Source organism: Prinia subflava, chromosome 8 (assembly GCF_021018805.1).
Source record: "Prinia subflava isolate CZ2003 ecotype Zambia chromosome 8, Cam_Psub_1.2, whole genome shotgun sequence".
Lineage (NCBI taxonomy): Eukaryota > Metazoa > Chordata > Aves > Passeriformes > Cisticolidae > Prinia > Prinia subflava.
In genome coordinates this window covers 14,457,113-14,485,075 of record NC_086254.1, presented here as the reverse complement: position 1 = coordinate 14,485,075, position 27,963 = coordinate 14,457,113, and the positions used below count along the sequence as shown (strand labels likewise).

The following is a 27,963-nucleotide window of genomic DNA, read 5'->3' as shown; positions in this document are numbered from 1 at the left end:
AATAAAGAGGAGGAAGATCAGGAGTGAAGGATACAGAAGAATTTATTGAAAGCACAAGTACAGACTGGGCACCAACTGCTTCTACAATCTCAACAGGAAATAATGGAGCTACAGAAAGGTACAAAGGTTGTTATAAAATAGTTTTAATTTCATTTCTTTTTGCATTACAAACATTCTTTGAAAGAGGCAATGGAATTCTGATGGTGTGTACGCTTCCCCTCCCCACCCACCTTCCACAATACTGAACCTGGAATTGCTGTTATCAAAATATACAATACATCTGGTCACCATAAAAAACTGGGTTTTGCTGCCCCTCATGTCTTACAACAGGTATAAAAAAATTATAAATATGTACACCCTTAGTTACTCACATTCTTTACATGCAAACACAGGATCCGAAGGGAGCACCCGCTGTGCTGGGGGGTCTGGTTACCCCAAATCCATCCGTGATTTTCACGGGACACCCGGAGTGTCCCGGCCAGGGCCCGGCCCCGGGAGCCTCCCCAGTGCTGGGGAGGGTGATGGGGGGCACTGCCCAGTTACCCCAGTGCCAATGGGCTGGGTGGGCTGGGTCCCCTGTGGGAGGAGTGGGTGTTTCACTAGGGAGGGGATGAGACCCCCTCAGCTGTGCCCTCCTGCAGGATGCTTTTTGCAGGGGCAAAAAGCTCCAGCACAGCTCACCCAGATTTAGAGGTACCCAAAAGCAGCTGGGGTGATGCTGTCACCAGGGGTCTTGCCCTCCTCAGGGGTACCCAGCACACCACAGCCCCAGCTGGAGCCTCACTCGGACCTCACACGCTTCTCCAGCATAATTCATATCCTTGAGAGTCCAGGGAGGAACTACAGAAAAAGTTAAGACTTTTCCAAACACTCAGTGCTAGGCAAGTCAAGAGCTCCCACACCAAGCAAGGAAATCAGAACTTGCAACACTAAGACAATTAAAAAACAAACTTTGGTCCACAATTTGCAGAAAAACCCTGAAAAAAAGTACAAGATTCTTGTTATTTTGCATCCGAACAGGTTGCAGGTTAGAGGGAAATGTAAGGCAACATCGGATCACACGGAATAGAAGGCAGAATGGCCCGGGAAAGAGTTGTAAGCCAGAAAAAAAAACAAAAACAGTTGTATCATTGGGAAAAACTGATCTGCTGCATTCTACTTTTTAATAAATTCCCTTCCTAGAACATCTGGGCTTATAGGTTCAAAAGGTAAAAAGAAATCTTTAGCCTGGGTCCTTTTCCTTCCATTCCTGAGCTGTTTGTGCTCATTCTCTCTCACCCTCGGCTCTGCTCATCCTCAGCCACGACCTCAGCCTGGAAACTACTCCTGCCCTACAGCTTCAATTACAAAACAAAGAAAATAAAGTACAGTATACACGGGTAATACCACAAAGGAGTAAATTTAGATTACGTTTATACCATCTTATCATTCTATAAAAGGTACTTAAAACTATGTCTTTTGCATATAAAGAGATTAGAATATTTGGTCAACTGGAAATATTGCTAGGCACAGAGGACAGCAACGGCATCAAAGTATAATACAAGGATTCAAACAAAAGCTCAAATGCTGAAGACATGCTCTAAGAACGATGGCGGAGCTACAGCAGCCTCGTTAATCTCCAATTAGGGGCACAAAGGTACCTCTCGCAGGCACCTTTCTAATTGTGGGGTATCCAAGGATTCTCCAAATCCTAGCCAAGCATTTAGGTATATACACACACAATTTTGACAAACTCTGATTTGTTTTCACAAGTGTCCCGCAGCGGCTCTTTTATCCCTCACCAGCTCTGTGAGGGCAGGGCCTGCAGGCTCTCTCCTGACACTGGAATGTGATTTGGCCTTGGGAACGCTCCCCCACCCAGCCACGAGGGCTCTCAGGTAACTCCCACCTGAATTTGCAGGTGGCAATGACCCAACGAGGGCTCTCAGGTAACTCCCACCTGAGTTTGCAGGTGGCAATGACCCAACGAGGGCTCTCAGGTAACTCCCACCTGAATTTGCAGGTGGCAATGACCCAACGAGGGCTCTGAGGTAACTCCCACCTGAGTTTGCAGGTGGCAATGACCCACGAGCAGACTGGGAAGCGGCACGGGGCACACGTAGAGATTGAGACACGACTGCCTCGAGTCACAGCCCAAAATTTCCTTTATCCACTCTGCCAGCTCCCCCGACTGATCGTCGGACAGAGCCGCTCCCCTCCTCAGCTCTGCCCATCCCCTCCCTGCAGCTCAGATGTTTTCCCCAAAGAATTAGAAGGTTTAAGGCACAGGACAGCAGGTGCACAGGTAAGGTGGGATCAATGCAACCGAGTGTTGTGCTGGGCAGGTTGGGAGCTCCTGGTCACCACAATCCTGACTCCAAGGCGCTACAGTGAATTTACACAGTGGTTTTAGGTCTTTCAAGGCATGAATGGGTAAGGAAATTAAAAAAGGCATCAATGTGAAACCTGATAAAACTGGTTGGGATCTGCTTTTTGGGGGAGGAGGAGCAGGAGGGGAGGGGAATTTCCCAGAGCAGGTTCCACAGTGTAAACTTGAACTTGTGATTTTTATTGGAACAGTCAAGATTGTTACCCATCACCGCAAGGTTAGCAAGAGGAATTAATTTTCTTTTTTTTTTTTAAAAACCGGTAAACTGATTTCTCTTTAAAAAAATAAAATCTCTGGTCTTTTAAGGTCACTTCAGCTGCATTTTTAAAGTGGCTTTTTTTTTTTTTCTGGAATGATGGAAGTTGAAACCCTGGTGTCCAGCCTTTTAAGATCAAGGCTGAACCCCAGAGGTTTTAAGTCAAGTCCATTTTTACTCGGGCCTTCCCAAGCTCTAAATGGTGGACTTGGAGAAGGACACACGCAGGTGATGGTTCTCCCCCAGGTCATGATTGTGGAGGTCAATGAGGGACTGAATGGCTTCTTCCACAGAGCCCATCTGGATCAGAGCCATTTTACGGTCCTTCCTGACAAGACACAAGTTTCAGGCATGTTCAGTTCCATTGCAGGACTTTTCACAACTCGATCCAAGTTCTCCCATCCAGCAGAGAATTAACCCCCAGATACCTGCAGCACACTCACTCTTTAGAGGAGTATTTCTGTGGCAAGCACACACAGCCCTACTGCTCAACCCAAGGTTACTCAGGAATTTTTTATTCCAGAGTCATAGGGATTCTGCTCACCTTTGATTGGAACCAACTACTTCCACCCTTCCCACATGAAAAGCCTGGAGTAAGAAGAGGACACAACACAAATACTTACTGGAAGAATTTGAATCCTTTGACCATCCCACCATTGCTTGAAAATAACAACTTAAGGTCTTCTTCAGTTACTGAAGGTCTGAAACAGAAAATTTTCCCAGTCAAACAGATGTTGATAGGTTAAAGTAATGTCAAAAAATTGATTATCATTAGAGACTTTTCTAAATTCCCTGTCAGCTGTCTCTTGGCATGGCAAGACAATTGAAACAGGGAGCTGGGTGAGCTCTCCTGATAGCAACACAGAGCTGCCCTCACACCAAGGCTGCAAACACTTCAATACACTGCTAAACAGGAACTCTCCCTGCTGATACTTACGGAATATTGGACAGATGAAGAGTGGCAGAAGGGGGAAAGATGTTTTGGAAATTTTTGGAGCCTGGTTTCTTGAAACGATGTAGAGGAGAAGTGCCATAGTCCTTGGTGAGGCCGTGATCCTCCTGGTTCTCCCGGGGCAGCTGCACTGTCTGGTGCTTGGACAGGGTGATGCGGATCGGCTTCCCGTGGAGCTTCTGCCCATTCAAGTGGCTCATGGCTGCAAGGGGAGCACAGACCTGACTGCAGGCTGCTTCAGTTTTGTCCAAACACAAATTCAAGGCCAGAATTTCACTGCCCTTGCAGGCACCACATGCTGCAGGGTCCCTCTGCCTCACTGCATTCTTTGCCTACTTCCCTGTCGCATCCACGAGCCACCCCAGCCACACCCCACAAGGCACAGACACATTTGGGTCTTGTGTTGGAAGTGAATAAAGTGCCAATAATAAAGTTCTAAATACCCATTTTGTCCCTAACTGCCTAGAGTGTGACCCTGCCAAGCTTACCAAGCTGGGCCTGATTCCCATCGGCCATCTGAACCAGGGCATTATCTTTCTTATTAAATAAAATCTTCACCCTCTGCACATCGCCATAGACTCCTTCAAAGAGGGAGGAAACAAGAACAGTCTTAGGTAGGGAAACAAAAAGTCTAATTCAACTTAACATCACCTAATCAATCCAACAGCAAAAACATCCATTCCCAACCAGAACTGATCTCATTCCAACCATGGCTACAAATTCTGCTCTGATTAACAGAATTCTTATATAGCAGAATAATAATGGAACAATACATTAAAGAAAAGACATTGGGTTTCAGCAAAAAGCCAAAATCTTACTGCCAGAAGACTGGACAATTTTGCATGCTCTCACAATTTAAAACTCTTATCAAAGACATGCAAAGCAATAACCCATGCAGAACTGAACCAAAACCAAAGGCAAACTAAATTAAACAGCAAACTAAGTAAACAATGTAAAACCAAAACTATGCATCCAAAAAAAAAAAAAAAGAAAAAAACAAAGAAAAAAAAAAAAAAAGAAAAAAAAAGAAAAAAAAGGCAAACTGCAAACTGTACATTTCTGAAGTATCAAAAAGTAATCTCAAATAAATGAAAAACAAGGTAATAAAAAGTGTGAATAATAACATACCGAAAAGAATAAAGAGGCATTGGGGTGTAACTCTCTTTAGAGAACAGCAGAGCAAGGCAGCGGAGGGACAGGGAAGAGGTAAGGAATCGAAGGGGAGAGCGAGGTTGCACAAATCGTCCACAACGAGGAAGGGCAGAGTCCCCGCAGGAAATGGCGAAATTGGTTGATGGATGATGAAGTTTTCAAGATGGTTAATATTGAAGGGCAGGTTGGTTTCCGAAGAGCAGGGTTTGTTTTATTTTTTTTTTTTGGAAGGGGAATGTTTTTATTTTTTTTTTTTTTGTTTCAAGCAACAACAGGAAGCAGAAGTACCGTGCAGTCAGTTGGCAAAGAAATTCCGGATCGGGGGAAGAAAAAAAATTCAGGGATGGGGAGAAAAGAAAAAAGTAGCAAAAAACACAGGTCAGTAAATACATAAGGAATATGTAGTGTTCCATCAGTCAGATTTATAGAATTCTACATACAATAACTTGCTTACAGAAACAGTTAATAGGTTTTACCTAGTGGAACACAATGATAAAGAAAAGGCATTTTTACTTTAGATATACAAAGGAGTAAGAGACAGTATCCCCCCAGAGTGACTTTCACAGGCTGCAACAACCAATTCAGTTGCAATGGCATTCCCTAAAATTTAACTAAAAATATTTTCTCTCTTTACAATTAATCAATTCATAGACCGAGTCACAAACAACTTCATTTGCTGCTTTGGGGTCAGGAACTGCAGGAAGCAATCCATGCCATAATACTTGGCTGGAAAGAAACAAGGAACATCCAGCTTGGATACCAAGCACTGCTTTAAATGAACAGATCATGTGGGTGAGCAGCTGTACTGCCACAAACCCCACTGTAAGATCTGCTGGAAACACTCAGATAAAGGAGCTGGTACCTTGTTTGTAGACTGTTCCCTTCCTGCTCCGTGGCCTGACCTCACTGTGCAGAAACCCAAAGTACTGGGTCACCACAAGCTGAGATGTGTGGACTGCTCCCACTCTTGTGGAAGAAAAAATGGAGCAATTTCAGGTCCCATGATTCCCACTCAGGAAAACCCCACGGCAGAGCAGTCAATCCAGGCAATACTGTCTCTTTACTAACTCGTTGTGGCACAGGTAAGTTTCTACAACACTGATTATACAGGCAGTGGAAAAAGTTTCATGTCTGTTAGTTCACAGCTTCAGTCCAAGTCCCAAAGTCTCTCTAGCCCAAAGACAAGCTGGATGGAGAGTGAAGAGCTCCTCAAAAAAATACCACAGGACATGAAATAACTGCTTGCTCCTGCCTAAACAGAGCTGTGAGGAATCTGAGCGGTGCAGCACAGCCCCTTGTCCTGTCACTGCCATCCAGGCACCCAACAGCATCCCGGGAGCATCACACAGGAATAATGATGCCTGCAATTATCAGGACTTATGGTGGAACAAGCCAGAGGTGAGAGACTCTGGAATGGCAGAGCAGTTTCCAGGCAGCACGAGCAGCAAATCCCAAAACTGTTCCACAGCCCCTGCTGTTATTTCATGCCCTGGAGAGAACAGTAATGACAGGTAAGAGCAGTCTGAAACATGATCCAATTGGTTGATCTCATGAAGAGTTAAACATTTTGATCATTCGTCACATCCAGGCTTCCCCTTTGATCCAAAGAGGTTTTGTGGTGACTCTGCCATCACTGGTAAGTTTTACAGCTTTGCAAAGTGCTATTAACGTGTGTGCACACTCCCACCAGTTACAGCTCCTCAGCAGAGCCTTATCACTCTGCTGAACACCAGAGGTTCTACACTTTCAATCCAACCAGATCCAGGGGCCGACTGAAGGAAAATCCAAGCCCCCCATATCCAATTCCCTTATGGTGCTGTCTTTCATTAAACAAGGTTTTTGTTCAAATATTACTTGCTTTATTTTTAGAGAAACCCAAATATTTCAACTCACTCAGTTAAGTAGAATTGAAAATGTAAACTGTGAGCTGTTAAGGGGTTTAGCTAAGGAAAAACTTCCAGGAATCCTGGAAGGGGGAAATGTGCAAGCACATGGCAGAGGAAATACTGCACAGGTACAAGGTCAAGCTAGCAGGGATCCAGACACTACACAGAAAGAGCAAAGGTCAGCATGAAGCCTCTCTGTAGTTCTGAATTAATGCATTAAAAACTACAACATGCCAAGGAAAAGGATGGACATGGCTATTCTGTGACCCAAATGACACTATTCCATGGGAATGGTGGGGAGACTCCAAACAGAAGAGGGAGGAAGGGACAGGCATTGTAGTCTTTGGGGGACAAGAGCAGGCAGGCAGCATCCTTGGCTTTGAACCAAGGAAGAGCAATTTCAATTTGAGATGGACTTTCCCATTTCCCTTCAGCAACTAGAGTACTGCTCTGCCCTGCACCTGGGGCTGTCAGAGCACGGCAGCGGCTGCTCTAGCAGCGCTGCTTCCTTTGGATACTGCAGGATTTCACTTTCAATGAATTTCAGCCCAATCCGTGTTCAGAAAGTGAAAGCAGAGATAACAGGAAGGAGAGAAAAAAAAGTAAAGTCAGGACTGCACTAACCTCTGGGATCAGATTGCTAACCAGCAGCACGGAGTGCCCTGTCCCAGACAGGCCGGGAATGGCAATCCGTCCTGCTGCAGCCGCCGCAGCTGCTGCTGGAATAGCCAAAGGAGCTAGTGCTCCAGGAACACTTGGAACTGTCAGGCCTGGAAATTAAAGAATATTAACCAGTAAAGAATTATCAGCACGTACTCTAGTGTATTTGCTGCACCAGAAGGGAGAGCAGCACACCCTCTGAACCATGCATGTCATCATTCCCAACGGTGCCCATGTAATCCCAAGGGCAACAGGAGCCTCCGCTTCTGGTGCTGCAGGAAATGTTGTGGTTTCTAACAGGATTTGCTCTTGCAGTGCCTGGTGCTGAGCAGGTGCCTCAGCACTCTCGTGCATGTTTTGCAAGCAGCGGATGAGCACAAAGCCTCAGCTCTGCTGTGCAGGGTGGGTGTCACACACGGGGCGTGGGGAGGGTCTGTCCAACCAGGGCATGCACAATGTGCTGTCACCACACATGCAACCACCAGGTAACTCTGTGCCACTGTCACCCAGCTGTCCTGAGTGGGAACCACTGCAACTGGATTTACAGGCATTCCTAGACAGCTCCCAGTACCAGCTGGCACCTCCTGTACGGGCCCCTCAAGGGCAAGAGCTTTAGAGCTCAAGAAACAACTGCTAGTGGTCAATTTTATAGATTACTCCCCAAATCAGCTCTGCTTGTTTCCTCAGCAGGGCTGGGTGTTACCAAAACAGCAACGCCTCAACAGCAGACTCTGTGCTTGTTTGTCATAAGCAAGGAAATTCCATCGTGTTCCCAGAAAGTCAACATGGTTTGGAATGCTGAGAACCCCAAGCAAGGCTTGTTTAGGCTAGCACTCCTGCAAGCTGTTCAGCACCTCCAGCTTTCAGACTCCTCTGGAAGCAGCAATGATCTGTTACCTACAGCATGAGCTGTGAACTTCAAAGTGCAACTGTGTCAGCACGTGGAATCAGTATCATGATCAAATATCAGCTTTCTCAAAATATTTAAGAAAGATATTGACAGATTCCTTGCCTCTGACAACATTTACAGTTGTCAAATAAAGGTCCCAACCTCTGTAATGACATGAGGAAATTCAAAGTACAACTCATATCTCCTCACAATCTCCCCATATTATTTCAAAGTCTGCCTTTATTGTCTCTCCCATCCTACTTTATGTATTTTCTTCCCATTACCACCACATTGCCCAGAGGTGCTGCAGCTGCACACAGCATTCCTAGCTGAGGTGATGTACTTGATCACCAGTCCCTTTCATATCCAAATGCCAGCACTCAGAATTTACATGGCTAACCCAAACAAAAACATCAGTACTTTGCTTTAAAACATGAAGATTCTTCAGCAACAGAAGACCTACATAGAATTTTAACTTACGAAATACAGTACCTGTAGCCTGAGGAATGGCAAAAGTAGGAGGAAAGCCAGCTCCAGCATATGGAGGAGAGATTATTCCTGGGGCACCTGAGAAAGACATACAGGTTATAAAAAGCTGCCCAACAGAATCTAAACTTCTACAGAACTACTTCTAAACTACAGATCTATGTCATAATTCTGAGTTGGAAGAGACCAAGAAGGATTATCAAGTCCAGCTCCTGGCTCTACACAGGACAGACCCAACAATCCCACCATGTGCCTTGGAGTGTTGTTCAAATGCTTCTCCAACTCTGTCAGGCTTGGTGTTGTGATCACTGCCCTGGGAGGCCTGTTCAGTGCCCAGCCACCCTCTGGGTGAAGAACTTTTTCCTAATATCTAACCTAAACCTCCCTAAATTTACCCAAAATGTCTTGATCTCTCTCTCAACAGAAGCATTTAGTTGAAAACTAAACCCTAAAACACAACCAGCAATTCAGAAATGTCTCTTATGGAAGAACAGACTTCCAGAGACACCAAAACAATTCCTGAGCAAACACCAGGTGGCACCAGAGGCACCGACCACTGGGACTGGCACGGGTTTGGCACTAATTGATTCTCAATTATCCCGAAATGTTCTGCCTCAGTTACACTCTATTCTAAAATTTTGACCAAATACACCAGAATAACATCCCCTCCCTTCTCCTGACACACTGTCCTGAACGACTGTGCTTGACATTGCCAAAAAAAATCACCAATGGTATAAGCAAAAGTCGTATTTAATATTAAAACTACAAAGCACAATAGTTGGCAAGATTCACTCTACTTACAGAGAACTAAGGCACAACAAGGGAAAGCAAGCAACAACAAAACTAAACAAAAGCCAGGCAATCAAAATAGAAACGATATGAAGTCTACCTAGGTATGTGTGCATGTAAAAACAGCGTAAACAAGGATGAAAAGGAATGTGCTTAACAAAAAAAGCTTAAAAAAGCTTAACACTTAAATTTAACAGCACTTTAACTTGACTTATACCTAAATTTAGAGCTTAACCTTAACAATCTAACAGAGAAATAACATTTAACAGCATTTGGCCTAAATTATAACTTGACCTAACTTCCAGATTTGCTATAGCATATATGCAAAGGGTGTGCACACAGACAGAAACAGTCAGTGTGAGATAAGGCACCTTTGGAAAAATGCCCCTCAGAAAGAGCTGAGCCCAGGTGGTGTTTGCAAGGACAAGCACTTCTCAGAGCACAGTGCAGAATGAAAAGAAGCAGAGGGCTACAGGCAGAGGGGGGTTCACTATGACACACACACACACCAGTTGGCCTTGTCCTGTTCCCACTTCCTGAACGCTCACCAAAAGCAGCAGCCACGGTCTGGTCCAGAGTGGGCTGGCTGTCCCCAGAGGGCAGGTCTGGGCGGGTGTAGTCTCTGCTCTTCTCGTTATTGTACTTTACATTGAGACTGGTGAGCTTGGAGAAGTCGATGCGCAGCGTGCAGCAGGCGTTGTAGATGTTCTGTCCATCCAGAGACTGTGAGGAAACAAAACCGATCCTCACCCAAATGCATTCAGACCAATTGCTCTCTGGAGAGGTGTTAAGACATCTCTTGGCTCCATCTGAGTACAGGTATCTCATGTAGAGACAGCTCTGCTTCATTCAGCAGCCTCCAAGTTGCATATGGGAGCAATTCCCTCCCACTCCTGCTCTGTCCTTGGGGTAATGCTGGTGTCAGCCCACCCCAATGCCCACCCTGAGCTTGGATTAAACCAGGCAAACCCAAGTCAGGGTAATCCAGGTATGCAGCACTCACCAGTTTGGCATGCTGAGAACTCATGGGGTCAGCATATTGCAACAGGGCCTGAAACTGGTGGTTCTTTGTGAATGTGATGATTTTCAAGACTGTACCAAATTTGGAAAAGATCTGCAAGATAATATTTGTGTATCTTGTTATCACATTTCCAGCAAGGTAATTTCATATTGATCTCTTATTACAAGCAGAAACAAAAGCCATCCCTTTAGCCTGTCAGCTTTCAAATGCAGAATGGAAGGTTTTAAACCACACTGTGGGCATGCTTGACTGGCATCATGGCATCAGTGTAGAACACACCAGTGACTGAACTGCTCCCTAAGCACAGTTTGTTTACTCTTGGTTATTAAACAGAATATTCACAAACACCTTCATGAACTCAACCTTTCCCAGGAATTTCAGGAATTCTTAAATGCAGCCAAGCTTGCACTTTAAACATAAAGATAACATTAAGCAATCACAGCAGAGAAAGAGAACTTTCCAAAATGGCCACTGCCTAAATAGCTCCTGGACACTATATTTGTTTCCCAGGCCCTAGCACAAGGAAGATAACCTGAAGAACTGTAACTGATCCAATAAAGTGGACCAGGACTCAAATATCTGGAAATAAAAATCATGCAAGAGTGGGGGACCAAAATCAGCAGCATCTCCTGCAGGTGTATGGCCTCCAGAGAAGTCTGACAGTTTCATTGTACAAACACAAACCAAAAAGTTTGCAACACACCCGTTGCTGCTGCCCCTTCCCCCAGGACAATCTTCAAGCAGTGATGGTAAAGCATTTTACCTGGTGCAGAACATCTAGAGTGACAGGGTAGAAGAGATTCTCCACAATGATCCTCAGGACAGGGCTCTGGCCGGCCATCGCCATCCCCGCATCGACCGCTGCAGCCGTGGCGGCCAGCGCCACGGCCCCGGCCTGCACCTGGGTCACGGCTTGCAGAGCTGCTTGGGCACGCTGCAGGAGCAAAAAAAAGCTGTTAGACCCACACTTCTGCTTCCAAAAAAACACACAGTCAGTTCTCCTTGCAGCAGTTCCCTCTGTGCAAACAGCTTGGTGGGCTCAGCAGTGAGCAGAGCAGCTATGTGCTGCTCTAAGTGCTGGGGCATGTTTGAGACAGGGTTAATAAAGATCACCCTAAGCAGTAAGGGCAAGGCAAAAATACAAATAAACCAACCATGCAGTAATTATGCTATGGCAAAACCTTGCCTGGCATAAACTGATGCAGTAAAATGATCCCATTGTTTAGAAAAAGGGAAAAACGGGGCTCTTCTGAATTAATCTCCAGAATCTTAGACAAGCTGACAAGACTGAAAGGCTGATGCTCGTTTACCACAGGGATCCATAAGTGAGAAGTACCTGGGGGTTCTGCAGAGCCCCCCAACACACAGAACAATTGTGCTCCAGCTGTGAGAGGCACCCAACAGCAGCAATCCATCTGCACAGCACTGGGTGCTCTGATCTAATCAGAATCAGCTCGAAAAGTGAGAGCAGACAAAGGGGATGTATTGGCAGCCAGCCCTGACAAAGAGCCACAACACTTGAACTTCTTTCCAGTGTCCTTGTCCTAAAAGGTTGCCAAAAGGGGCTAAGCTGAAACTAGGAACTTTTTCCCCTCTGAAGAATGTGTGGTGCAGAGACTCTTGAGGGCTCAAGAGCCTTGAGATCTGCTAGGTTCAGGTGCTGCCACCTCAAAGCTGTGCTCTACCACAGCTGAGGTCAGCCCCATTAGGGCTGCACCTCTTAGAAACCTTTCTAATCATTAGAAACAAACATCCTAAAGCACCAGATGTTACTCAAGTCCACAGATCTCAAGCCAGCAGCACAGATCTGGCTGTGTGTCCCCCCTCCCTGAGATGACAATGCAGAGAACAAACTGACTGCTTGGTTTGGAGAGTTGTCTGTCTTCAGCTCCTTGTGGTTGGAGAACTGGATGTAGATGGGCTGGCTCCGGAGCACCGGGGTGACTGTGGTGTAGTAGTTCACCATGGTGTTGGCTGTCTCCTCCGTGTTCATCTCTATGAATGCCTGGCAAGGGAAACCCAACACGGACACGTCACACCAGGGCAGCACCGGGTCACCCTGAACCTCCGGCAGAGCCGTCACGGGATTGGGTTTTCACAATTCTATTTACATGTGTGTTTTTGTACACAGAACTGTTTAAAATCTAATATAAGTAGAACAAATCAGGATCTGCCCTCTCCAGAGTTATTTAAAGCAGTGCTTCACTCTCACCCAAAGATCTCCATGCTATGTGTACTTAGATGTGTCTGCAAGTACACAAAAATAGAGCAACAATCCAGACTTTTCACTTCTCTCGAGGGCAGGAAGCCCCCTCACTACTCCTCACCCTTTAGGGGCTTCTCTCCCTCACAAGAGAAACATAAGGGATTGCAGCAAGTCACTGCAGTAGGCACTTGCATATAATCACACCACAGAATATATTACAGGCACCTTTTCATAATTAAGCTTAAAGACATTATTTTAAGCAATGATTAAAGTTGGCTTGCTTTTTTACTCCTTAATTTGCAAGACAATTTTAGGTACCAAATTAGTGCACACCTCACGCATTACCCAAGAGTATTTCAGCCATACTCAGCTCATTTACTAGATCTGTAAAGGTGTCCTCAATATGCCACGTTACACAGTGGTAACTCAGCTGTCAAGTAAGCCTGAGTGAAAAAGGCCAACTCATGGCACTGCTGTTCAAATAATCCCTGGCCTGCAATTTCCAAACCAGGCCTAACGCTAATTATAAGTGACAACCTGTAATTATGGACTGAGCTCCTTCTGCAGCCCGAAAATGGTATTTTCTACAGTTCATGGGATAATCACAGAAAAGTAAAATAAGAACATGCAGAATTTATTGACTCGTAACACACAGCAGTTGTTTAAACAACTTGGAGCTGGTTTCCTGATGACAAACTTTAACACAATCCATGCTTTCAGTTGTGCAGACAATACCTGGTTTTTTCCTTTCAACATCAGAAGATTGGTGACCTTGCCAAAGGGTAAGCCCAAAGAAATGACCTCTGCCTCCGTGACGTCACTGGGGAGCTTGCGGACGTGGATTACTCGGGATGGGATCCCAGCACTTCTGTTATCACCTTTGAACTTTTTGCTGTCGTTTCCATTAGCTGTAAGATGCAAGAGTTACTGCTGATGAAAAGGGTCTGGAAGAAAAAGCACTCATTTCCTACTGCTGACACAGAAACTCTGCTCCCCAGCCAGTTACTGCACTATTACAGAGAAATTCCATAGTCTAAGTTAACTGAGTCTGAAGACACATGGTTTTACTCTTTTTTCCCCCAAATTACACCACAGGAGTGACACAGCCAAATGCCACTGCAATGGAATCAATTCTCCAGTGGCTATTTTCTAGTTTGTGTAAAGCACACACCTAACAACCCATATTTTTAGTCCAGGTCTGAGCCACTAACCCCAGATTGGTGCTTTATTTCTCTACCTGGCCTACTGCTGTTGGCAGATTTTTATTATGATTACTCAGCACCGTCCCACTAAAGGCCTACTAAGTACTAAAAATGAAGCGATTTTAAAATTATGACTAAGAAGGAAAATCCAGGACTGCTTACACTACTTCTAAATTGCTGTGCTTGTTTCCATGCAGTATTACCTGCAGAAGGAGAGTTGCTGCTCATGATAAAGGGTCCGTTAGTAGTAACGCAAGGAGAGAAAAGCTCCTCAGCTGCCCGCTGCAAGAGAACAGACGACAGGTAAATGGACAGCATTTCACTCAATTCTATCCAGGCACTCCTAAAGCAGAACAAAGCTGGAGAGGAACAAGGGTAAACTTGAACACAAGTGTAAGTGAAAACATACTGACAGTGGGCAGTGAAGCTCACCTCCATGAATTAAATATCAGTCAGATCCAGTTTGGTAATGGAGCAGCACTATCCAGTATCTCTTTTCAGCTCAGCATTAGGGATCTCAGGGCTGGAGTGCTGCTGAGTTGTGTGAAGCCACTACACGCAGCACTGTGCACTAACAGGCACCTTCTCCTGTCATATGTGGCAAAACAGGTTTCTGACTACTCCCATCCCACAGAATTTTCACTCCAAAGCTGCCAAAACTGTTTGGGAATGACTTGGCAGTTATGAATCAACCCTGTGCATTTGGTGCCTCTTTCCTGGAAGTGCTCATGCCCAGGCTGGACAGGGCTTGGAGCACCCATATCTGGTACAAGGCATTTTCTGTTACAGCATTCCCTCTAAAGTCACCTACATCATCCCAACTGACCAGTGTAACCCAAGCAGTAGGTACAAAAAACACTACTAAGACAAAAGCAAACATGCCTATGAATGACTTCTTAACACAATCTATACTTGCATACACATCTTACAATCAGCACAGCTTAACTTCAAGTAAATTACACGGAGGACTTCAAATTCCACTGTAAACTGTGAGCAAACATGATACCACAGATCTACCACACAAGAACACTTTGTCATAATTTTTTTACACTACTCTTCCACAAAGGCACCACACTAAAAACGGCTTTCATCAATAGAAAAAAAGCTCAGCTCATCCCTGCCTTGGCAGCTCCCACCCACCTCAATGGAAACATACCCCGTTCCACACCATGGCACCAGAAACCCTTATCTTCCACACGCCCTGTATCTGGTGGCACCTGCAGAAACAGGAGCCGTGCAACAACAAAAGCTCTGTGCACTCCCCCAGCAGACAGGCTGGGAAAATAGGTCACCGAGAGCCCCAGAACACCCAGCTACAGACACACGGTTTGGGTTTTTTTTCTTTATCCCTCAAATCTTGAATTTCTCGTTTGACTACTCACTGCTAGCTCTTCAAAGAGGCTTCAAGGACTTTGATGTCCTGAAGATGAGAATTGGGCCAGGTTCCAAACCGCGGTTCACGAGCTGCTTGCTGGTCACCTCCAAGCACTGACCAGCTCCCACCGAGGCTCTGGCCTCGGCCTCCTCCTCCTCCTCACATGGCCCAGTCATTAGGATTGGGCCTTTTAACAGCTGTTCTAATTAGCACTTCGATTCCTGAGTGCAGCAAGAGGCAAGCTGGGCTGCAAGGCTATTAGACTGTGATCCCATCCTTTGATGACTCAAACTAAGGCATAATTCCAAGGCTAGAAAAAATCCTCCTGTTTGCTGCTAGAACACTCCTGTGCCTGCACTGCTGCTGCCATTCCAGGTATGGCTTTCTGTGCCACAGCCTGAGATATACCTGGCAGCTACTGACAAGAACCACTCACCAAAGCACAGCCCTATCCACATAATCAGGCATTCCTGGCTTCATGAAACCCTTTGCATCAGGCCTTAACAGGACTTGAATGTTTTAAAACATCTTCTTAAATATTAACTTGCAAAATTCTGCATATCCAGAAGTTCAGCTCTTCCTGTACAAATCGGTGTGTCTGTGCCACCATAGTGGCCAGCTCCTGCAATCCATCATGGAAATGCTGGGAGAATGAGCCATGTATTTGGCTCTCATGGAGGCAACACAAGGAAACTATAAATTGGAAAAAGAAGTATTTATATCATTATGGAGAGAATTCAGCTTTCCTAATGGCTTGTTTAAAATAAACATTTTCTTGCATATTTGAGAACTTCCTTGCAGGCAGGGGTGACAGGGATGTCACTGCAGCCAGGCTCCAGACGTCCATGTCTCTTTAAGGAGAGCAATTTCCAGTCCACTCCCCTCTTATCTTGGAGACAGCCTGTGCTGCCCACTGCGACCAGAGCCGGGAGGCAGAGGGGGGATGATTGTTCAACATCAAAAGCAGCAGCAGTCAATTTGTAAGCTTCCCAGCTGGAAGTACATGCAAACGAGGAGGGAAGACTGCCATGGTTGGAAAAGGGCACTTATTCCCAAGGAATATTATTCCTAAGTCTTTTCTCTACACCAGGATGTTTACAGACAGTACGTGCAGTACTGTGCAGTCACACTGAAGTCATTCCCAACATTTCCCAGTGCAGGAGTTGTTGCTGAAGTGTGAGAGGAGCAGATCCAGTGGCCCAAGGAGCCCCAGTGGTGACGCTGTGCTGCCGTGCCCATGCTGCACAGGCCAGTCCCCAGCACGAGGAGGCTGCACAAACCATGAATTTCCATCTGTGGGTGCTCTTCCTCCCTCCCTCTTGGTGCTGATATCGGATAACCACAGGAAATAGTTGCTTTTTTGGAATGGCCAAACTCGAAGCAAACTGAAACCCAGTTCTCTATGACCATGCCCACAGTAATGAGCACTCAAAAGCCTCCATCAGCTCTCTGCCCTTACACTGCAGGGATCACCAGTCTCTTTTCAGACCCTTTTCTGTCTTTTCTTTCTATACATGTTAGAAACACTGAAGAGTTTTTTTAAAACCATGGTATAAATTCAAACGTTTCATACCAAGTAACCAATTCATTAGAGGCAGAAGAACTAAAGCGAGCCTGGTTGGTTGAACAGGTTTAAAAGAGTTTCTCACCAACAATGCACCCACTGGGTATTTTGAATTATACTGGGAAAGACAGTAGAAAACTTACTGATTCCTAAGTTCTATATAACTTAATTTAGGTTTAAAATGGAACAAACCCAGCCAAGGGCTGTGGGGGTGCTCGGTGCTCACCCATATCCACCCTCAGCACTGCTTCTCTCCCTGTTGCACTCTGAGTAGTTTGGGGAGGCCCAGCTGCACTTCAAGACAATTCTCCAAGCCTCAGTTCCCATCCCTGCTCACAGAGGCATTAATTACACTGACATTTCTGCTCAGCCATTCTTTCACAGCTGGTATTTTTATGACGAGATTAACAGAAGCCACAGTGCACTCGCAGCACATCAAATTCCTCATTTGAACTAACAAATCTCCTCTTCCTGTTGACTGAAAACAACTACTGCTTCTGGAGTTACACAGCCAGATCCTACCTAGAGCAGGGTAGGGCTGTTTCCACCACCCAAATCCCCAGTCAGCAGCACACTGGCACCAGGGAAACCCCACTGGGATGGGTTTCCATGCCAGCAGCCTCCTCTGGCCTGATGCTCCTGGCTACAGAAGGCCCCTTGCCCAAGCTGCACTAATTTAATCACATACCGTGCTCCAGGCAGCCCTGCTGCCAACAATTCTCTCATTCTCTTTTCAGACTTAGGGAGAGGCAGGCTGCTGCAAGGTACAGCATAATATTTTGTATCTCCCCCAGTTGTATTTTTGACCACGCCCCAAACTCTAAGCCCTGACTTGCTTTGAAGTTTTAACGAGTAAAGCCTAAGAATTTTTAGTCTGTCCAGGCTTTCACAGCTTAAAAAGCAACAGCTCATTTACATACACTATATACTGTCTCACTGCCAGCAGGATTTTTACCTGGCTTACAATACTTTGGAATGAGGCCAGAGATTGTCTCAGCTTCTATCAGCACACCTAGAAGTGCTACAGAAATTCCCAGCTGCCCTATATAATCCTTTATCTACTTAAGATCCAGCACTTATTTTAAATGGATTACAGTAAGTCAACTGCATCCTGCCTGTGCAAAAGGCTACAAACAAGCACAAACTAAACGATCACAAAAATACTCATTTCAAGTCAAACATGATACTAATGAACTTTCAGGCAGAAAGCAAAATTAAAGCAAAGGCAAAAAAGAGCACATAGGAAGGAAGGGGACAATGACTGAAAAGGCCAGAAGCCACAGGCTGGTCAAGCTCAAGTGCTACAAAAAGCTGTTTGTCCCCATGGCTCACTGAGGGAACCCTAAGGAACAGCAGGACTGGCTCTGGATGTGGAGCATCTTACACTGCTATGACAGACTTGGGACACATTGAGAGGGAAAAGGTGGATTTTGGAGGCAAGCAGGCCATCAGCTAACAGGCACTTACAGAAAGCAAAGCAGGGAACAGCAGCACCTGGAAACCCTCTCTAAAAATAAATCAAAGGAAATCTGTCCTGCAAGAAGCCACAGCACATGGGCATTGTTGCTCTTCACTTTCCTTACATTTGGAGTAATATTGTAGAGCCAATAAAAGACCACCGTAATTATTTTCAGAAAAATTACTCAGACCACTGAGCTCACAAAAACCCTCTGCTCTGATCAAAGAGGCAAGAAAATGCCTCTGAGCACAGGAGGAGCAAGTGGCTCATCAAGGGCTGTCCGAGGTCAGTTCCAGAGGGACGCAGGAATGCTCTGATCCCTCAGTTCACAGCTCAAATCTCTGTGAAGAAACTATTAAGAGAAATCCAGTCTGATGACATCATCATCACACTCATGTTACATTCCAACATTTTTTGCTGAGAGATTCGAGATTCAAGAATGGAACTAAATTTAAACTACTAGGAAGGATGCCAGTTTTCCTTGCCTTCCACCAAAGACTCATGTGCAGCACAGCTCACTTATGTTTCCCCTCTATTCCCCTCTCCTGCCTCCAGCACTCTTTAGTCACTTAAAGTAGTGAGAAAAACATTCCAATTTGGGTCACAAACAAACCATGAGTCAACTTTTTTTGTGAAACACTTCCGAAGAACACACACACCTGCATCCCCAAGAGTCTCCAGGAAACTGGGAAGTGCTAAGGCCAACACAAAGCAACTTCAAGAGTCCACAGTGTGACACTGCCCCCACTTCAGTGTCACCCACGCACTGGACACACAATTTTTCATTTGATCAGAACCAAAGCAGCTGGGATCAATATAATTCACCAAATTGCTCATGGCTGATGTAACAATTCAAACACAAGAACGCATATAGCAATTATCAAATTAAATCCAACCCAGCAGTCAGCATATTGCATGGACACAGTGGATCTGTGGCAGAGGCATCAGCCTATCTGGCAGGCACAGGGGACACTTATTTTCAACCCACGCTCTGCTCAGCCAACACCAGTCACCTGCCACTTGAGGCTTTTAAAACTGTCACAGCCTCCCTCTTGTCTGGACAAGATTGAGGCTGATATCCCTACAAAGCAGCCAATGGCAAGCTCCCCACTGGGATCCCCCATGGCACACTGGGCACACACACACTCCCGGCCCCTTTGAGGCTGGGTGAGATGGTCAGAGCACAGCAGTTTCCTCCATGGTACTGCTGCAAGTGCCAGCAACATTTCTAGAGGCTGCAGACAGGCCCTGGAGTTCCTAAAAGCTGCCAGACCCTCTAGTGCTGCACCTGCTCACCCCGTGTGCTTTGGCAATGAGCTGTATCACAGCTCGAGCACACACCAACCTCACAGCAAAGCCAGATCCTCAACCCACTCATCCATCAACCCCTCCTAACTTTCTTTCTCAGTCTTTGCTGCCATGGAGACACCCTTCGAAACAAACCTGCCCTTTGAGCAAATAAAAGGTGTGGCCAGTTTAAATAGCCCAAAATTCCTCAACTCCAAGTGCTGCAGCAATGCAGTCATGCTGGCTCGGTAGGGCAGCACACACCCAGGCTTTATGATCCACCGCTCCCAAGCTGAAACTTAACTACTCGGCAACCTTGAGTTTTCAAGTCATTGCCATGGAGCAGAGAGGCCTTGGCAAAGCTCAACAGAAATCCTAGCAGGGAGAAATACCACTGGATGAGTCACCCCAGGAACACAGAATTCATGGAAGGACATTTCTGCCCCGTCTGTCAGGGGTCCACTGGAACACACAGGTTTAGCAAGAACTCTCGAGGGAGTACCACAAATGGGATGGCTCAAACACTGGCCCAGCTAAGCACAGCATTTAATGTGTTATCACAGGAAGCCTGAAAGAGTTGCACCAGAGGCATGGGGAATGTGTAATTAAGTAACAGTTCCTCTTCTTGCTGGTGTGAGAGGACACCAAATGCAGCACCAGCACACCTGCATTTTCCAGTCTGACAGTACCTGAAGCAGATGTCAGACCAGAGTTCATCCCTACAGCTTAAAAATGTGCAGTTGAGCGAGTTCACTTGTATTAAATATTCTTCTCTTTTTTTTTTAATTATCACAGATTGAAGTCAAAGCAGGCCTGAGGTTTAAATCCAGTATTTTCTCAAATCATTTTATTAACAGATATACGGCTTGAAGACTCAGGTGGATAAAGCAGCATGCAGCACTCTCAGGTGATGTGGAGCTGTCTGGCACACCCAGGTGACCCGATGCCACCCAACAGTCACTGCCACCCCTGTCCCCTGCCACCAACATGTGGTTCCCATGTGTGCTCACGCCTGACAGGGAGGCCACAAGAGCCAGCTTGTTGCAGCCTCTAACTAAAGCCATAGGAGGGGACTGGAATTTCCTCACAACATTCTTGGCCCACTGCCTGAAGCCATAATTACTGTTCCCATGGCAAAGATCCTGGCTTCACCACAAATCACTTCTATGCAGTCAGCCTGTATCACACTCCAGCAAAGCCTGTTTTAAAAATTAACTTCTCAAACGCCACACAACTGCACTTTTGGTTTCTGGAAGGGAAATCTTTCAAGCAGAGCTTGACTTAGCCAAGAAACTATGGGATTATTCAGCACCTAAACTATTCTGAGACTTTTCCAATCACCAAAATGCAATTTCACTTAGAGAAGAGCGACGTGTCACAGTTCATCCTCTCTCTAGTCCTGCTCAGAGTGTGAAGAAACAGTGATACACAGGGAAATTAAACAAAGGGCAAGGAGACACAACAGAGTGAGACCTTGATCAGATTATTTGCAAGAGGCAACTGCAGGGTCAAAGAGCACCTCAGAGCTCAAACACTGTGCCTCCATCTTAGGGCAATACTTTCTTCCTTTTCAGACACCACTGAAATGATGGGAAGAAGCCTTAGATCATGTGTTTCTGATCTGCAGGACATTCCAGAAGGTTGTGCATCAGGAATCCCCACACCAGAATGGCAATGAGCTTCCTAAACAAATTCATACACTTTAAACTGAGGAGCCTGGAATGGCTACTACAATTACACCTCATTAAAAACAAGACCATTGGACAGAACAGTGCTCAGAAGAGGAAGCCACTAGAACACCTGGGGGCTTCTTAAGTTAAAGAAACTAATTTTAATTAAGACATCAGAAAATTTAATGAGTGGGTGTAAATACTCTTGATATGTAAATTAAGGATGTGAGAAAAAATATGCCAGCAGCCTACTTTTTAAAGCAATAATATTGAGAAAATTAAAAAAAAAAAAAAAAAAAAAAAAAAAAAAAAAAAACAACACTTTTATAATGTCCTCAACTTCCAAGTTAAGCTCAGCACCCACAGCACAAAGACACCAAGAGGCCACTGGGAGTTTGCTGTGACACGTTGCTCAGCAGTGCTTTGAGTCACAGGCACTTTTCCTACTTGTCTGAGCCAGCTTTGGGACATTCCAGTCACAGTATCAGATCATGCACAAGGTTACTGGGGGTTCAGTAGCATGTCACTGAGCGTGGCAAGAGCTGACATTTTGGGGACTGGCATGTTCCAACACCCTAACAAATCCCTATCTTCTGCACACATACACATCAAGAATGAGCAAATTTACACCTCAGATTAAAAACAGTTTTCCAGCTCAGATCTCCACGTGTGATTTGGTAGATCAGGCAGGAAGCTCTCACGAGCACAGGTGACAGAAGGGACACCTCAGTCTGTGCTGGACCCCAGGAGCAGGGGAAGCTGTCTGACCCAGGCAGAGGATGGGAGCACAGCAGAAGCTTCACTTTGCTCTCAGACATGCACAGACTCCAATTTACCTACAGAAACCCAAGCACTAACAAAGGGAATTCGATTACAAGAGCTACATCTGCATATTCAATGACTTAAACACAATCAGATAACATGGCTACAGCAAAAATCATTTGAAAGCTTACCTTTACCAAGATGATTCAGCTTTCCTGCTTGCTTCTGCCACTCTTTAAATTAAGATTCAACTTTCTTTAAACCTGCCTCATCTGACTTGACAAGAAATCTCATGTTCTGTGCACAGTTTAGTCTCAACACTCCCTAACTGCTGTCCAAGCAGCACAGCCGTGGGTACGATGCTGCCCCATGCCAAAGGTGAAGGCTCCCAGACCTCATCTGACTGGAACCAGGGTCTGGAATCCTCACACATGGGAGCAATGAGGCAGGCAATCCCACACCCCAAAACTCCAAGCTTCACTGAGGTCTACAACTACAGTTTCAGAAGCTTCCTGGTTAGATTTAGTTATATAAAACCACTTTTAAAAGTTACAAATTACACATTGTTAAAAACCAAGGGACCTTAACCAACATTAACCAGTTTCCCAGAAGACCAGTTGTATCAAACTGCTTTAGGGATGCCTTGGTTCACCTTTCAAAATGGCCATGAGCTATTAACCAACCTTACTGTCCACCTCAAATCTCTCCTCCTCGCATCCGATGGCAAACTGAGCTCCTTGCAGCAGGCAGCATTTCTACCCGAACCAGACACTATCATTAATTCAAATTTGAGATTCCCACAGGAGGAAAAGTAAGAGCGACCTTAGAATTAGAGCCCCTTCAGACCCCTAAAGCACTGCCAGGCTGTCTGTGCTTAACACAGCTCATTTTGTACTTCCAACACAGAATCACAGAATCATGAGGTTGGAAGAGACATCTAAGATCATCAAGTCCAACCTATGCCTTAACACCTCAACTAGACTGTAGCACTAAGTGCCATGTCCAGTCTTTTTTTAAACACATCCAGAGATGGTGACTCCACCACCTCCCTGGGAAGACAATTCCAGTGCTTTATTATTCTTTCAGTGAAAAATTTTTTCCTAATATCTAACCTGTACCTTCCCTGACGTAGCTTGAGACTGTGTCCCCTTGTCCTGCTGGCCAACAGCACTCTCTGTGTGATGCTCCTACCCCATTCTATAGGGCTGCTGGTGCTTGCAGTGCTCTGCAGCATTCCCATCCCACAGCATCCCTTCCCTGGCCCTTCCCAGTGGTCTCTCAGTCTCTGGCAGCTCTTGGTCACTGCCTCCCCATGAGCCACTCGGCCACATCATCAACAGCCTGAGTTCACTGCAGTCCTGAGCCCAGAGTTACAACACTGAGCAAATCCAGCCCTGTCCCTTCAGCCCACTCTGTCCTGCACACCCCAGTTTGGTGTTTCACGGCACCAGTGCTGATCCCGTGAACGTGACGCCTGCTGCCACCCGTGGCCGATAAGGAGCCTCGTGTCAGCACTTTGAGATTAGGACTAAGGCTGCACTTCAAAAACCTGAGACTAGAAGGGCAAAGGTCATATTTACTGTACTCACACGAGATAAAAATCAGCTGCTAAACTCTCCCTTTGGTGGTAGAAGGATTTTTCACAAAAAAACTGAGCAGGAATTCACACAAACAAAGGAAATGGAGTTCTCCAGAGGAAAAGGACCAGTTTCTTCATGGAGAAGCATTGTCTAGCACACAAGTAACAAGCACGGCTTGACATTTTAGCAGGGGAAAGGGCTGCTTCTAAACGCAATAAAGTTGATCATCAAAGCCTAAATGGCAAGAGCTAAATGCTGAGCCACATTATAAGTTTTAAATGCACATGAAACTGAATTACCTTCTGGTTAAAACCAATTTACATGGTACCAGATATAACCCTTTACAGCTGAAGATCTACATTTGGTGAGGCTAAAACTAGGTCAGATGCTGAGCAGTGTAAAAAGAGAGAAAAAGTGAGAAGTGCCTACCTTTGTACCAACTGTTATATCTTGGACAATGCTGTAGAAAAAAGAAAGAAAAGGATTAAAAAAGTTAGATAGGTTTGCCACAAAAATCCAGCATAGTTTACAGTAGTAAGAAAAAAAGCAAGTCAAAGTGCACAGTTGTCTTTGCAGGTGAGCCAAGGACAGTTTATACAAAGAAAAATTATTAGATGGTGATGGTGGAGACCCAAGACCCAGCAGTGCCAGAAAACTGCAGCTCTCCCACTCCCTATGGCAGCGCCTGCTCCTCCTGCAAGGGCACAGGATGAAGGTAAAGCCCCCCCACCCCGAGCCCAGCGATGTGACCTCAACTCTGACCACACCAAGAGGAAAAGCATCACGAGTCAGCTCCGTCACCAACATCCCCTTCTGAGGTTCCTGTCCCCAGCACCCTTGGAGGCCCTGCCAGGCTCTAGCACTGCTGAGGAGAACAACACCAGAGCTCCAGTGATCCCAGGGACAGAGCTCACACCAGCATTGCCAGAGCAGGGCCAGACCAGCAGAGTGCCCAGAGGTCCAGGCAATCCCAGCATGGGTACACCTTACATAGGTTTCCTCTATCAACTCTACCAAAAAGCAGTTATTGAACTCTACCTTAGACACTTAAACCTCCTAAAACGAAGACTTTCTGATTAACTAAGAGGAAAAATAGCACCGGTTGTACTTTTAAATGACCCACACCAGATCCCATCAGCACTGAACTCTCTACACCACAACACACACCTCCTTACAGCAATGCCCACCAATGCAGTCAGAATGGCTTTGCCTACAGCCTGGCATGTTGGACCCAGGTAATCTTCCAGAGTCTTAGAGCACCTCCCTGTTACTGTTTCATGGGAGGGCTCCAGACAGGCTAAGAATTCAGTTATACCCTCGCACTGGTGATTGCATTTTTATTTTTTTTTTTGGTAATAAATTCCAACCCCATGTAAAGCAGCAACACAAAACAGAGAGCAGAAACGACCCCTTTGGATTGCCATGGACACAGCCATTCCTGGTTCAACTCCTCTCAAAGAGCTGCTCGTAATTCCAGAGCACAGGATGCAGCAGTGGCCAGATGACTGACCCGCAGCAGCTCTACAGAGCAGGGGGACACACAGCAGGTAGGGCAGTCCTTCTTGAATCAGCAATAAGAAACCTGAAGTACTCAAGAACAACTCTACATGGTGATTTAAGGCGAAGAAACTTGCATTTACTAGTTCTTGCTTGCCTGCCCTCCCACAACAATTCATAACTTGCATCAGATTCCTGCCTGATCTTGTTAGGCTGCTCGAGTGTCCCCAGCTCCACAAACAAACCACAGCTCGAGCCAGCTCAGCTCAGCTCCTCACACTTCCTCTTCCCCCCAACCTGCCGTGTCATCGTACCCCAGCGCTCTGCAGCTGGAGCCACAGCCCGGCTGCTGCGGGAACCACGCAAGAGCTCCGTGTTTTCCAGGGAAATCCTGGGAGAAGGCCGTGTCCGACACCGCTCACCCGCCGGGCAGATGGGTTGGCTGCACTCGAGGGTCAGCTCTAATGAACTAATGAAACCCATCTGCATGGAGCAGTTCAAGGAACCAGCATCCCTAAACACAGCGCGCATTCCACAGCTAACACATAAACACTAATCCAGGCGTTTCCAGAACCTTAAAAAAAAAAAAAAAAACTACTGCCAACAAAGCACAATAAGAACAGGGAATGCCCCACATTTCCCAAACTCTCCAACTTACCCCAGAGCAGTTTCTCCCACTTCCTGTTCCTCCTGTGGGCCTCTCACACAGGAAATGTTTTACATAAAGTGCCTTAGCAGGGGATGGCATTTAGAAGTATCCAACAGGAAGAGACATTTTATTTGCCAGGAACTATCGATTCCTGGGATATTGTCGTAGCCTACTTGATAACACATTTCACAGGAAACAAGCTTCAACAGTATTTCAGAATTTTTATTCGAGAAACGTGCAATGTATTTCCAGTCCACACACCCCTCAGTAAATAATCCCAAGCTTTCTTCTCCTGTCCTGCACATCAGCCTTCAGGAGAGGATTAAAACTTTTCCCAGTTCCAAAAGAAGAGGCAATAAAGCCCTTCACAAAAATTATTTTTCCCATGGAAAAATGGGATAATTCCTATGCAATAAGAGGAAAAATTAAGCAGCACCAGTAAAACCTCCAGGTCATTTTCCAAAGCAGGATTGCCCATACGGACTCCTCACATGTTTTAACAAAGCAACTTATTCAAAGGGGATCATTTGGGCACAGCTCAGGATCATTTCTGGGAGAAGGAGATGGGAGCAACCTTCAGCCAGGGGCTACTTACTGCCAACTCGGCAGGAAACTAAAACCATTTTCCAAAGCAGTTTTTGAAGTTTCAGCAGGAGACACTTTCACGGGGCAAACAGATCCCGCACTGGGATCTCCAAGAAATGAGGGATAACTGAATCTCATGTGTTACACTACAACTTCTACATTCAAATAACAACTACTTTAACATGCACAGAACTTCCACTTTCCCTGGAACTATAGCTGATAACAAACCGATTTTTGCCACTAGAATGTGTGATGTCATGTGCTGAGAATTTGTTGGCTTTTTGGTTTTTTTTTTTAATAGTATCATTCAACACGACGAGCAACTGGTTAAAATCCAGGACTGCAAAAATTGTAAGATAAAGGATTTTTATGGGTTTTAAGATGAAAACAACACTGAGACGCCACTTTTTCAGTGTGTAAAAAAGCCCAGACATGTGACTACGCCCAGACCAGTGTTCTGAGGCAGAAAGCGAGAAGGCACTAATTTGGGCTTCCCGTACTTACGGCTCCGGGAAAACAAACTGCTTACTCGGAGCCCTTTAGAAATATTTTAACTACTGCGCGCTAGAAGAAACAAAAAAACACATCACTAAAAAAAACCCACGCCAGACGGGAGGAAAGAAGCACAGAGAACTCGTTTTCGAGAGAGATCCCCTGATAAAACACCCGCTTTAGAGCAAGCTCTGCCGTAGAGAGGCCCCGCCGGGAGCTGGTTAAAGAGGAATCGACGCTGCCCAAGATAAAAGTTGCGCTTTGGAAACTCCCCGAGTCCCAGCGTGCGGAGCAAAGTTTTCTTTCCCGGAGCTGCGCGGGACAACGGGAGCGGGGCCGGGCCCGCAGCTGTACCTGCGGCGCTCAGGTGAGGCGGCGATAGAGCCCGACCCGCCCTCCTCCCGCCTGCGAAACTCGAGCGAGCAAAAACCGGTCACAAAAGGAATCCAGCGAGAGCCCCCCCGCCCCCGCCCGCGGAAGCGCCAGACAATGGGAGGGAGCGCGGCCGTGAATCACCGCCCGCCACCCCGCCAGGTGCGCCCGCCCCGCCCACGCCGCCCCCGCGGGGCCGCGCCCGGGCCCCCCACCCGCCCCCGCGGCGCTCCCGGACCGCCGCCCCCCGCCTGGCCCCGACGGGTCCCCGGGAGCCCCACAGGCCGGGAGCCCCGGAGCTGCCCTCGGCCGGCACCCCCGAGCTCTCCCCGGCCGGGACCGGCGGGGCGCACACGGGGCCGGCTCGCAGGAGGCGGCGCGCTGGGTCCAGCCCCGCTTCCCTCACGGCCCGTGGGGAAAGGACCGGGGAAGGGGGGGGCGACCCCCACATGAGACCCCCCCGCCCGCGCCAGTGGGGCCCCACAGGTATCGCTCCAACCCCGGCGCGGGTCCTCAACCCGGGAGCTCCCGCACCACGGGAGGGGCCCGGCAGCTCCGCTCACAGCCCCGGCGCGGCGCCGGGCGGGACTCACCCGTCCATTGCACACCGAGACGACCCGTCGGGAGCGGAGTGGAGGCGCCGCAATAGCGGGACGAGCGAGACCGCTCCGTGTTATAGACTCACAAAATGGCGGCACCGCCCGGCCCGCCTCGCCCGCGCCGGCGCTCCATTGGTCGGCGGAGCTGTCAACCTGACGGGGAGGCGGGACTACCCGCCTCCCGGGCTTGGCGCCCTGGCTCCCC

General features: G+C 46.7%; 1 protein-coding gene across 5 annotated transcripts; it reads right to left on the bottom strand.

Moving 5' to 3' along the window:
- Positions 1-24: 24 nt before the first annotated feature.
- PTBP1 (polypyrimidine tract binding protein 1) lies at positions 25-27,882 on the bottom strand. Of its 5 annotated transcripts, none has more exons than XR_010081093.1 (16): positions 27,753-27,880; positions 23,994-24,024; positions 14,071-14,149; positions 13,401-13,573; positions 12,318-12,464; positions 11,223-11,393; positions 10,442-10,552; positions 9,948-10,161; positions 8,656-8,730; positions 7,239-7,384; positions 4,705-4,738; positions 4,065-4,157; positions 3,562-3,778; positions 3,248-3,325; positions 2,042-2,952; positions 25-1,990 (listed from the first exon to the last, which is right to left on the bottom strand). XR_010081093.1 is itself a non-coding variant. In XM_063403305.1 (15 exons), the coding sequence occupies exons 1-15, from the start codon at positions 27,758-27,760 to the stop codon at positions 2,820-2,822; spliced, it is 1,710 nt and encodes a 569-aa protein (XP_063259375.1). In that variant the 5' UTR covers positions 27,761-27,880; the 3' UTR covers positions 25-2,819. The 5 variants fall into 5 exon arrangements, 3 of the variants coding, with proteins under 3 accessions (XP_063259375.1, XP_063259376.1, XP_063259377.1); XR_010081094.1 differs by having other exon boundaries at positions 25-1,888; XM_063403305.1 differs by having other exon boundaries at positions 25-2,952.
- Positions 27,883-27,963: the final 81 nt, after the last annotated feature.